Raw genomic sequence first — 13443 nt, 5'->3', positions numbered from 1 at the left:
TAATTTGTTGACAAATCACATTTTTTTTTCCTATCAATTTGATGATTGTAAATTTCGAATAGATTCGATTTTACAAAAATCAAATGTCAAATCATTGCAGAAAAAATGGCGCGTGATTTGAAAAAAGTCTTATATATAAATGAAATTTACGCAAGATTTCAAAAATGAAAATGTCTCGAGGACATCATTTATTATAATATCTAGAATGTCTGATATATAATCGTGTGCTAGTTGTTTTTAATCGATACGATTTCTTATCTTAAACGATATTGTTTATATTACACGTACATTCAAAATTATCATTCTATAGTTATATTATTGACAGCAGACTAATCTAACATGACATTTTCTCTGTTATTTTTCTTTTTGTTATATCTTTTCATACAAAAAAAAAAAAACCCTTTTTGTTATACATTATATATATAATTTTTCCCTGGTAGTTGCAAAACTCATACAACGAGTTTAGCCACCAAAATATATATATATATATATATTAGCGTACTTTATTATCATGGATATTATTATGTCTTGCATGTGGTATCGTAGCTGACAATATTTCTTTTTTGTTGTTTCCTTTTATAAATTTCATCCAAATAATAAATTACATGATTTATTCCAATAATATATATATATTTTTTTTGTAATCTATATAACTCCCTTTCTGACGTCCACAAAGGAAAGATTTTCCTAAACAACTCGTTAAACAAAATTTTCAACGCGTTGATTATTAAATTACATCCTACTAAAGTTATCCGAAATATTTCTTACAATATAGTAAAAATATTTTGTACCCGATGCTCTGAAACTATTTACTTCATCATCATCATCGTCGTCGTCGTCGTCGTCGTCATGTGATTTTGTATTTATTATTTAAAAAAAGAAAATGTATATATATATATGTATATATAATTACAAAAAAAAAAAGAATAAAAACAATATTACGACAAAAGAAAAAAAGAGAAACAGATCATTTGCTATTTGCTATTCAATGATATTCTTTAAAGCATATCTTTCTCTGTTATAGAATTATTATGATAGAAGACTTAAAAATACATAATGAACAGATAATTTAATAGGAACGTCTTTTATTATCAAAGGTTCGCACTTTATGCATTATTGCCCATAATAACGCGTCTTATGTAAAAGTTGATCTCATTGCGAAAAAATCGCTCTGATTGAATTAAAAAAATTAATGAAATTGCGTACATTATACATAATATACAACTCCTTTTGTTCTACAGTATTATTATTATTAATATTAATATTATTATTTATTATTAATATTATCATTATTATTATTATTATTATTATTATTATTATTATATTAATATTATTATTAATATTATCGTTATGATTTGAAACACCGTATTTTTTTAATGATCATACGTATGTTCCCTTCATGATCAAATTTGTACATATAGTTAGCTTTTTTCGAGACTGGACAAAAATGTAATAATACATGATATAACGCACACAATACACAATCTGCTTCAAGTATATTTCGTCTTGATATATGTGTATAAGTAATATCATTGTGAACAAAAAATCCAACACAAATGTTGAAGTCTTATATCGTTCGAGTTAATAATTCTCGAAGAGGTCGGATAGTAGTTTTATAAGAAGAGATTTTTAATCATGATATAAAATACTATTTAATTTTTATAATTAATTAAATTAATCTATTATCTATTATTATAAAGAACTGAAAGTTTTGTTTATTGTTTGTTTATTTTTTTAAAATTATTATTATTATTTATATCATGATCTTAAAACTCCGACCTAGTTTTTAATTTATATCATTATTGACAAATATTCTTCAAAAATAGTGGGTTTATTAGATCTCAATAATAAAACAATCAGTAATAAATATTGCGTAGTGAAAATAAATTGAAATAATATTGATAAAAAGGTGTTGCGTTGACATATTATGAATAAAGGATAGGCATTGTTTTTTTTTTTTTGAATGATCGTGTCAGTTAAAGTGTGCGAGAATGTCGAACAAAATCTTCCAAGATGATTAATTAATTAAGGAAAAAAAAAAAATAGATGAATCTTAGGAAGACGCTTCCAGAGATTTTGATTAAAGTGGAAGCTCCAGTTCTTTGCATACAAATGTTATCTAAGAGCACAACATTACAGCAAGGAGCCACGCAGCATGATATAAAAACTTGTTAATTAATTGTAAAAAAAAATTTTTTTTCTTATTACTTTTTTTTGTTTGTTTTGTTCTTTTTTTTTTGTTTTTTAATTAAATTAATTTATCTAAAATAAATAATAATATAGAATTTGTAATTTTATTAATATATTATGTTATATTATCGAATTCATTCACCGTATAACAAAGTTCTTATTATTCTATTGATAGAAACGACCGATGGATGTGGTGTATTTCTATCCCATCATGACAAATATTTATTACAAAAAGTAGTACAGAAATTACAATAACACAATTAAATAATATTCCTAATAAAAAAAATTTTCTTGTATTTATAATAATTACATGATTTTTCTCTTTTTGTTTGTTTCTTTTTTTTTTTCTTTTACTCTTAGATTTCATGCTATTTTTTTTTCCTTTTTGTTTGCTTTTTTTTTCTCTCTTTCCATACTTTTGTTTCGCTCTTATATTCAATAAAAAAGAAAAAAGTTTAGTTACAACAAAAGCACGCGTTTTTAAGTTGCTCCGTGCCTCCTTGAAAATACTTCTCACAGTAGAACACTTACAATTACTTATTTACCTAGTACTTCGTACTTACATTCGAATATATTTGACTTTTTTTTTTTAATTATAAACCACTATTTTTACAATCCTTGCCGATCTCTCATTCATGGAAAAATGGCTAAGATAGACACAATATAATTATGATATTTTTGTTTTGTTTTATTTTATTTCTTTTTCTTTTTCTTCTTCTTCTTCTTCTTCTGTGTAAAAGATGCCGATATTTGCAATATAAAAATGTTACTTAGGACCGGCTTTGTAATAATTTCATTCATACAGTAGTTATCGTCTTAACCGTCTACAAACTTTGTAATACGGATAATAATAGAGCAGTTCGTTATTAGGTCGTTCATGATTTTGATATGCAAGAGTTCAATGAAAATAAAATGAAATATCATTTTAAAAGCACACTTTGCAAAACTGATATATTTCAATGACATTAGTTTTCTTTTTTTTAATTAATTATTTAGGTCCTTTGTAAATAGATTGCCTTATGATTCAAGAGTTAACATACACTTTGCAGGAAAAAATTATTAGTGCCATTATATTCGATCAAAGAATATTGGCAAATCTTTTCTCTTTTTTTTATTATTATTACTAACATTATTATTATTATTATTATTATTAATATTATTAATATTAATATTATTATTATTATTATTATATGTACAATCTTATTATTCTTTCTTTCTTCCTTGTTTTTTTTTCCTTCCTTTCGTTTCAAGTACTCTTAAGTAAAAATAAAAATAAAATAAAGCATCTTTCTTTTTTTTTTTTCTTTGCTTTTCAACACTCTGATCTACCAGTCCATTTAAACAACGGACCGACCAATGTCTAACATAATTAGAATTAATTCTAACGATAACATAATATTTTCATATTTTAAGACCTGTTTGTTGTTGTATTGTATTTTTCTATTGAAAACAATAGTGTAACAAGAATATATATATATATATATATATATATATTCTTTAGCAATTTAAATTGCACTACTTAATTCAAAAGACAAAATTACAAGGAAAAAAATATCATATATTTTATCAATGATTCGTTTGTAATGATGACGATGACGAATAAAATAAAATAGAAATATTGAGAGAGAGAGAGAGAGAGAGAGAGATAGAACAAAAAATAAAAAAAAAAAAGGTAAAAATAAAACAAATACTAATCTAAATCCAAAATACTGTAGCAGGTATTATGACAATATATATATATATAAAAGTAAATTAAAAGTAATTGTATATCTTTATTTTACAAGTTATATCGGTAAAACAAAGAAATCCCCAATCCTAGACTCTGCAAGGATTTATTATGATATTAACAAATCCGCAGAACTAGGCACACGGTGACCAGAAATGTGATGGTGTTTCTCATAATTACACTATGAAATAAAGTATATATAGCAATATTTTATATAATAATTAATGTATACATTATAATTAAACTACATAACTTCGTACCTTTTTTTCTCAAGTATAATGTACAAAGTAAATAAGCATTTTCTAAGTAAAATGTTTTTTATCTACTTTTATATTTACTCATATATATATATATACGTAAGTATATGTATATATACGTACCACGATACGACTCACGATTAATTTAATAATAAAAATCGAGAAGAAATTTTATAAAGTCAAATAGATGGTGGGGTAAAGGGGAAATAAAATAAAAAAAAAAAAAAAGAAAAAGAAAAAAAAGAAGAAAAACCTCCCAAAAAAAAAAAAAAAAAATACAATGTTAAATAATCAAATACAATTGCGCTAAAAATCGAATGGGTAACACCATCACAGTATTTAACTTAACATTGGATTAATCATCCCAGTTTAAAAATTGTGCTTTCTGACTATTTTATCAAGCCCACATTTATATGACTGTTTAAAGTCAAATGAATGGGGGTCCATAGCGTACAACCATATTAATTAATTCATTCTTGATATTTTTAAGAGAGTGGCGACGGTGCGCCATCACATGTAACAAGTGGGGGATATAAAAATTAATGTATATATGTATAGATTATTTAGTCGACTATCTTTCATTACAAACTAGCATCTATTTTTAGTAACTGATATTTATATAGTTCTCGGTCTTAAAATTATAAAACAGATTAGTCTGCACGTCGATAATTATTATTATTATTATTATTATTATTATTGCAGCTCCAATAAGATATAAGACTCGTTCACGTAGTAATATCCTTTGCTGACATTTAATCGCGGTCGTTGTCATCGCGGTAGCGTTTATTATGTTCTTTCTGATCCCGAATGACTGGACGGAAGAGGGCTCGCGCTTTTTTTTATATTATCGCGATATCGTTCCGTTCCACGACGTCCGCTTAATGCAAAGATGCCGTCAAAATCTATGTGGTATGATCTATATGTGACTTATTTATTTATTTATTATCGATTTCTTTCTTTCTTTCTTTTTTTATTTTTTTCTTTCTTTTTATTTCATATCCTCCTTTTCTTTTTTTTCTTTTTGATAAACGTCTTATTCCTTATTCTGCAGCTTTCAACTGCAGTGGAACAAGATGCACCCGATGACAATCATTTTCAAAATAATTACATTGACTTTTATTATCTTATTTTTTTTTTTTTGTATTTTTACCGAAATACTTTTTATCCTTATCTCAGCGTCTTTTCATGTAAAAGGTTGTCAACGTTTGGTCAATGCTAAGAAACTCATTTTATTATATTCTTTTCTTTTCGTTTCGTTTCTTTCTTTCTTTTTAAATATTCTTCCTTTCAAGACGTCACAATGTAAGATTATTTTTCAATTCATTATAGATAAACAATTTAATTATGTGTTCAAGGTGATTCGGTGATCATTAATACGCATATAAATATGCGTATGACAGTCTTCTTTAAAACTGATTTTTTTTTCATTTTAGTTGCTCTAATTATTATTTTTCTTCTTCTCTCAATGTCAGTTCTAATTGATTTCTCTTAAAGCTAATGCAGACTGGTATTTTGTTTGTATTTATCTTTTTTTTCTTTTTTTTTCTTTTCTTGTAACGAGTTCATGAAGTTATAACAACACTTTCTTCGCTTCATTTCATTCCTTTCTTTTTCATTCTCATAAAAAGGCATTTTATATAGTTATATTTATAAGAAAACAAATGGAAACTTTACAAATTCATTTGCAAATTAATTTTAAGATAGATAGAGATAGAAATAGGAATAGAAATAGAAAGAGAGAGAAAGAGAGAGAGAGAGAGAGAGAGAGAGACTATGCCAGGTATATTGTGAAATATCGATTATTTATCGAATCCGATGTCGTAGTCTTCGTAGTAATTTCTATTCTGTGTAACAAAATATAAAGTAGATTTGTTATCTTTTTTTGTTTCTTCTTTTTCTTCTTCTTCTTCTTCTTATTTTCCTCATAACACTTCTTGTATTAATTGATGAGAAATTTCATTAATATAATAGCGGCTGAGAGTTCATTGTTGTTGTTGTTGTTTTTTTTTTTTTTTTCATTTTTCCATATTTTATGAGCCGAACTCTTCCAAGTTGTTACATTATTATTATTATTAATATTAATATTATTATTATTACTATTATTATTATTATTAATATTGTTATTATTTACTTTTTATTTTTACGAAACTACTCACTCGCGTCGAAGGGAACGCAGAGTTTTTTTTTTTTTTTTTTTTTTATTAAACTATACACCTACGTAAAAGTCAATGGGCATTGATTTTTATAAGACCTGAGTCGTCATAGTCATCACCAACGTGTTAATATTTTCACAAGAAACACTGAATGTTTTTCTTGTAGTCTTCGTTCGATTAATCCTTACATCATATTCTTACACGCATAATCTTTCTGCATAATCCAGTAATTTAGTTCGTTAATAAGGTCATTAAATAACCTTGTTATTTCTTTTTTTCTTTACCAACTCCTGAAAGGTATTCTCTAGCTGAATCATTTGGGTTCTGGGAAGGCCACTTGACATTTGTAGACTTCTTCAAGCATGACTGCTTGACCCTGACCCTGACTGACAGTAACTGGAGTTGTTGCATTCACTACAACAACTTGTTGCCCTTGTTGCCCTTGCTGGGGTTGCTGCTGTTGTTGCTGTTGCTGCTGCTGTTGACTACTCGCATTGGTTTGTTGTGCATTACTTGGATTATTTGTATTCTGATTTCGAGCAGTTTGACCGTACTTCTCATGAATTGCACGGTGTCGTTTTAACGCGAAACGGTCGGAGAATCCAATCTCGCATATATCACATCTAATAAAAGCAAAAACTTGTAAAATAAATCTACATTGAGCATAATTACACAGAAATGATTCGTTGAAAGATATATTAAGAAACACGCTCACCTATGTGGCTTTTCACCAGTATGTACTTTCGCATGATTTTTTAGGTGCGTCGCTTGATTAAAGGCAGAACCACAGATGTTACATCTGTAAGGTTTTTCGCCGGTATGAATTCTCCTATGATTCCATAGTGTCGAATGTCTGGCAAATGTTTTTTCGCAAACCTCGCATTGATAAGGGCGTTCGCCAGAATGAATTCTTTCATGATTTTTTAGATGAGGACTCTGTGAGAATTGCATCCCACATACAGTGCATTTAAATGGTTTTTCGCCTGTGTGTACTCGTCCATGATTTTTCAAATAAGCAGCTGAAAACATAAAGATTTATCGATCATACATTAATTGTTGAATAAGATTGTATCTTGTAAATTTGTGCATCCAGATTAAGAGTCCAACCAAATTTATATGTGTGTGAGAAATACCTATTAGAAAACATTTTATACAGCCGTCACATGCACATATCCTTACCTTTTGCAAAAGCTAAACCACAGACTTCGCACTTGAATGGTTTATCACCCGAGTGCAACCGCTTATGAGACCAAAGTGAAGAATACCGGGAGAATGTACCATCACATACATTACAGTGAAATGGCTTCTCCGCTTGGTTCTGACTGTTTTGTTTGCCACCTGAAATTGGAAATACGACCAAAATTTTAGTTTTCCTCAAAGGGCCAGTTCTACAAAAAGATGTGCTCAAGGTTGACCTGTGATGCGTTTTAATCAACACGTTACACAGGATTATGCACGGTACGTGTTTCTTTCTTCATGATACATTTAAAAGAGGATCTTTTTCTTTATATACTTTTAATTTATATTTTATATAATAATAATAATAATAATAATATTTAATCATGATAATAACAAAGAATTTATATAAAAAAAAAGCAATGATGATTGCTTGAATTAAATTTATGTATATGTTAATTTATAAACAAAACTTTATATGCATGCACAAAAATGTTAGTTTTTATTACAAAAAAAAAAAAAAGAACAAGAAAAAAAAAACAAAAGAAAATAATGAAATACAAAAATTGAATTTATTTAAAATATCAAATATCTCTATTTAAATAAGAAAAAATAAACATGATTGAAATGACCTCTTTTATTTATTTGTATCTTAAAATGAAGAGACTAAGCAAAAAAGAAATTTGAAATAACTTTTTCTTTTTTTTTGTTTCGTTTTTCTTTTTAAACAACATTTGGACAACGCTGAAAATTTTGAGTCAGATTTATAAAACTGTCCCTTAGGGGAGATTTCATTCCGTGCAATTGTCCTTAAATTTAGATGTCGACAGTTCTACTGAAGAAATAAAGTAGAATTGACATACCAATAAAAAAGTTATAAAAATTTGTGAAAACATCAGTGACCATAAAAATCTTTTTCTACCTACTACAAATGCATGCAAACATATAAAATTTGAAGCATCAAAGAATTATATAGTATGCAATACTTTAAAAATAAAAATACTTTGGACTGTGTCTATATTTATAAATATATTAATATATATATATATCAAAACTTTGTAAATACTCAGAAATACTTTGAATAGACAAAAATGAAATATTTGAAAAAAATTCTTTTCAATAGCAGTATAGTTGATATCATGAGAGAAATAATAAATTTCATTATGTTTCACATAATAATTAAATATAAAGATTTTGAACTGTCACCATCCAAAGCAAATATATAAGAGGTTACTTGGATAAATTAATTACAACACAGTAACCCCATATTTTTATTGATTTCCTTTTATTCCGACTTACTTCCTATGATGATGCGGCCTGTTGCCTTGCAGCCGCCACACTTTGCGAGGGAACTGATTCCAGAATCTAGTTTTTCGTCGTGTTTACCTACCATACACCACCCGATGTACGATCATGATAGCAATGAGATGATAGAAATATGGTGGAAAAGTGACAACATTTGAAGAAAGAAATGTTTGCTGGCGTTTTGACTGATATAATCAAATTTGTGGAAACTTTTGAAATTTTTCATTATTTTTCATTTCTTTTTCATTTCTTTTCTTTTCTTTTTGTTCTTTTTATTCTTTTTATTTTAATTTTCTTTTCTTCGAAAGATAGTTATAATATAAAAGTAAGTGACGAATATGAAGTTATTAAATCTATCATCTTTTTAACAGGAACATTTCTTTTTCCAAATTATTTATAGCACGAATATATGATGAACACTCACCAATAAATATAATCCCAGTGCCATTACATTTATGACATTTGGTAACACTTGTAACACCCCTTCGTTTTACTGGATGGTGACCAGGTTTAATTGCTACACAAAGAAAAGATTATATATTACACAAGGATGTGATTTCAATGACTCCTCATGTATCTATACTGGTATCGTCATAATATTTGATTTTTCTTTTTCTATATATATTTATCATCAACACTCCATTCAAATAAATTTATTTAGAAACGTACTCTTTTTGATTTTTGTGGGATGATGTTCGCACGGATCTTCACTACCACAATCTTCACATATTTGCACTTTAGGTTTTTGGTGCATATTTGTTTTGTGACTTTTCAATTCCCCAGGCAGTGCAAAACAAGCTCCACACACATCACAAGTATAGGGTCTTTCTGGTGTTGTGGCTACAGTCACTGTCGTTGGTGTTTGTACGACAACTTGTTGCGGTTGTTGTTGCAAATTACTTGGTGTAGTGTTGTGAATCCGTTTATGATGAGTTAATAAACTCATGTGACCGAACACCAGACCACATATATCACATTTAAAAGTTGCATTTGTAGCAGCAGCTATACTCATCTGATTTAATAATGTATTATAGCCAACAGGCTGTACATCGAAACGGTAACAACCTTTATCATCCGTTGTTATAGCACCTATTGTGCTAACTGCGTTTGTCTGGACTTTTTGAAGCATGTTGACATTATAGTAAAAAGGAAATTCGGCCGTAGCCGATTGCTGCTGCGACTTGTCTTCCTTTTTATCCGTAACATACATTTGCTGGGACTGCTGCTGCTGCGACTGTTGACCCTGTGCAGCTTGCTGCTGTTGAATTTGTTGTGGGTCAAACATTGCTGCTTGCTATTAAACATAAAAACAATTATTTCTTTTAATTAAAATGAACATATCATTTTGACTAAAGAAATATGCACACACGTGTACATTATCATGTAAAGTATTTCTTTTAACAATTCTTTTCAATAATTTTTCAAATGGATTATATAATATTAAATGTGTTATTATGTCACAAAGATGAATATTTAACAGTTATTTTGGAATATTTCAATAGACAACTACAAACCTGTCTTTGATCTCCGTAACTAGAATTACTTTGCTCCGTTTGAGTGAAACTGTTGGTTTGTTCAGTTTGAGTGAACATGGAACACTTCAATGGTTGTTCGATAGATTGGTTCTGTTAAAAAGAAAGACAAATTTCAAATGAAATTATTTGTATGTACATGCTGCTTTGACTCAAAACAATAACGATGAAAGAGATTAGTCCTTTTTTTAAGAACCATAAGATGATAACGACATTGATATGATAGCTTAAGTATAGATACATATAGCAAATGTTTGTACGATTTGAAGCGACATGTTCCCTCTTTATTTTAATGCCTTACGTGCTGCGTATACCTGCTGTATTTGATCAGGACGGGTTGCATTCAACCAGACCACGTTGTTGCCATTTGATTCTAGGGCCATTGATGTGATGCCTTAGACCCTGCACAATGGATAGGCATTTATTAAAGTAAGAGTGTCCTGATACCTGTGTCATGGTATCACAGTGATAAAAACCCTTTCTTTTGAAAGATCACCCCCCTGATCGTCAAAGCCACGCCAAGTTAGGATAGTTGACTTCAGAGCGTAGACTGCACAGCAGAGTAGAGCGCAGACCAGGAAGGAACAGTAAAACCAAGAGGGAACCAAAGCATCATGCATATACATATAGTTGTATCTATATATGTATATATATATATATATATAGATAAAATAAAATGTTGAAAGTAAGTACTACTCACGTGCTATGGTCATATAGAGACGGCGCACGGGTTAAACGTCCGGCTGCCGGGCGGGCGACGATCTTCTAGTTGCCATGACGGCGGCGGTGTCGGTGGTCGTGGCGGTGGTGTTGGCGGTGGTGTTGGCGGCGGTAACGGTGGCGGTGGCGGTGCTGGACGACGCGGCGCGTGGTTCCTTTTCGCCGTTAAGCCTCTTAACGCCGATTATTAAGTTTTATCAACTTTCGACTAACTATACCTTATATGCATTCACAAAAACGATAATTTTTGCATTATTTTATGACTCCGTGGACGCGCGCGAGAATGGGAGCAAGCGAGAGAAGGAAGGAAAGACGAGTATGCTTATGGTGGAGAGAGAGAGAGAGAGAGAGTGAGTCAAAGATATAGGAAGAGAGAGAAAGATGGAGCGAGTAAGCGAGTGAGCGAATGAGCGACAAGGATAGATGGAGTAAGTGAGTGAAAGAAAGAAAGAAAGAGAGGGGGGAGAGAGTGAGTGAGAGAGATCGATGACGGTCGTACACAGGGGCACACACTAGATATTTTCTTTCAGCACATTCAAAACTTGTATGTCCCTATTGGCTTGCACTATTAACAATATCCCTTAAATAAATGTAGCCTCTTATTCCTTCAACCGTTATTTCTTATAATAGATTTATTTCGCGCCTAGATATCACACGTTTGTCACTGAACTAAACGTTGGCCCGCGCAGATCATGTCGTCCCAAGTAGCGCGGTGGCGGCTGCGGCGAGTCCTGTACGAAGCGCGGGCGTCTCGGTGTCATAAAAATTGGCGGTACCGTGCTATTATCTTGCACGAAAGTTTACCCGTTTTTAATTGAATTATGATCACGCCCGTTAACCACTTATTAACTTTACCTCAGGGTAACGTCAGACGCGACAATACAGGCTCTTCACCGTCAACAAACTTTGCGGTAGCCATTACACGCGACGAGGATAACAATGGGCGACACGAAAGCGCGCTATGGCCCCGATGCCTTTTTCTGAACACCTTCGAGGCGCCTTCCGTACTACTGACCAATCACAACCAAGGTCGGTACTTCGTTAAATCGGGAGAGGCACGCAACAATCGACGCGCCAATTGTATTCATTGGTCGATCTTATATCAAACGACGATTCTCATTGGTTAGTATCATAAGGTACGCTTTCTCTTCTTTTCGGATAATTATTTTATTTTGTCATTATTTTTCATTTATATTTCTTGGAAAATACAATATTTCTATGCTATAAATAATCTTCGAATTTTCTTTCTAATGCTTTTAAGATTTTATTTAGTATATTTACTTTATTCCTACTTTTGATTTCATTTTTGTTCTTGAAAAGTGTGTAGACAAAGTATTACAGATGTTTTAAATATTATAACATTACTATAATAATGTTATTTGTAATAATTAAATGATAGTTCAGAATTTTTTAAAGTAAGGTCATGTTTCTATTGCAACTAGTAATTTTTTGAGAATATGCCTTGTCAGATAAAACTAGCTTTCCCTATTAGATTAAGTCTCAAGATTATCGTAAGATGGAGCCATTATCTCGGCTAGAGATTTTTTTAAATTTGAATAATATTTAAGTATTTTTTATTACAAATTTTAAATTATTTATTACACATACATATTTCAGCTTGATCTGTATGTTTATTCTATATCATTAACTATCATATTTATTAATTTAATATGATAAATATTTATAATTATCACATACATTTATAATAATAAAAAAAATTTAATAATTCTTTTAATATTCTAATTCTATTACTTTGATTAAAATGAAAAATATTGAAGAATATTTAGAATAAATTAAAAAAAACTATAGAAACATTAAAAGATAATATAAATATAAAAGAAAAATTAAATTTTTGTATCATGTTATATAAGTGTTTATTATATATAATTAAACATATTTCCAAGAGATGTTATTATGTTATATATGAGAATTAGAATTATACTAATTAATTTACGTAATATTAATTTTACATTTCACAAAGCTTTAGTTAAACAAATGAACAAAAATGAAATATTTCTGTTATTATTACTTATGTCTGATTAAACTGGTATATTACTACTTATAACGTAACAAATTTAATTAGTCTTCACCGAGCATCCCTTAAGTCACCCTATTGCAAATCCTGACACACATTTAACAAAATAATTATAATAGAACTGTATTACTAATTTCAAAAATTATTGAATAAATAAAAATCACGTAACTGTAACTAATAATTAAAATAATATAATTGTAACATATACACGTATGAAGTTTATTAAAAAGAACGTTCATGATATTGTAATATAAATAAGAATAAAATTTCTATTCAAATGAAGGATATTTTATTGAAATTGCAGATTTAATTTAAAACTAAATTGCGATTTATATTCGGATATACACGT

The 13443-nt window shown here is 29.2% G+C and overlaps 1 protein-coding gene across 5 annotated transcripts; it reads right to left on the bottom strand.

The window, feature by feature from the left end:
* Positions 1 to 156: 156 nt before the first annotated feature.
* Positions 157 to 11925, bottom strand: LOC107068035 (uncharacterized). Of its 5 annotated transcripts, none has more exons than XM_015324034.2 (9): positions 11040 to 11925; positions 10654 to 10741; positions 10322 to 10432; positions 9477 to 10101; positions 9232 to 9324; positions 8802 to 8888; positions 7506 to 7664; positions 7042 to 7345; positions 157 to 6949 (listed from the first exon to the last, which is right to left on the bottom strand). In XM_015324034.2, exons 2-9 carry the CDS (start codon positions 10720 to 10722, stop codon positions 6640 to 6642), a joined length of 1758 nt encoding a protein of 585 aa, XP_015179520.1. In that variant the 5' UTR covers positions 10723 to 10741; positions 11040 to 11925; the 3' UTR covers positions 157 to 6639. The 5 variants fall into 5 exon arrangements, with proteins under 5 accessions (XP_015179520.1, XP_089031710.1, XP_015179523.1 ...); XM_089175586.1 differs by having other exon boundaries at positions 6828 to 6965; XM_089175584.1 differs by lacking the exon at positions 8802 to 8888.
* Positions 11926 to 13443: the final 1518 nt, after the last annotated feature.

Source organism: Polistes dominula, unplaced genomic scaffold (genome assembly GCF_049000335.1).
Source record: "Polistes dominula isolate Pdom_NZ unplaced genomic scaffold, Pdom_raw_medaka contig_17, whole genome shotgun sequence".
Taxonomy (NCBI): domain Eukaryota; kingdom Metazoa; phylum Arthropoda; class Insecta; order Hymenoptera; family Vespidae; genus Polistes; species Polistes dominula.
The sequence above is the reverse complement of the archived record's forward strand: the minus strand, read 5'-3'. Positions and strand labels throughout refer to the sequence as shown.

Bases quoted from the DNA above. Each gene is read 5' to 3' on its own strand.
- LOC107068035 (XM_015324034.2), bottom strand. From the start codon at position 10,722: ATGGCCCTAGAATCAAATGGCAACAACGTGGTCTGGTTGAATGCAACC. The intron at 9,325-9,476 runs GTACGTTTCTAA...TTCTTTGTGTAG, and splicing joins TCCCACAAAAATCAAAAAGA to CAATTAAACCTGGTCACCAT. The intron at 7,346-7,505 runs GTAAGGATATGT...TTATGTTTTCAG, and splicing joins TGGTTTAGCTTTTGCAAAAG to CTGCTTATTTGAAAAATCAT.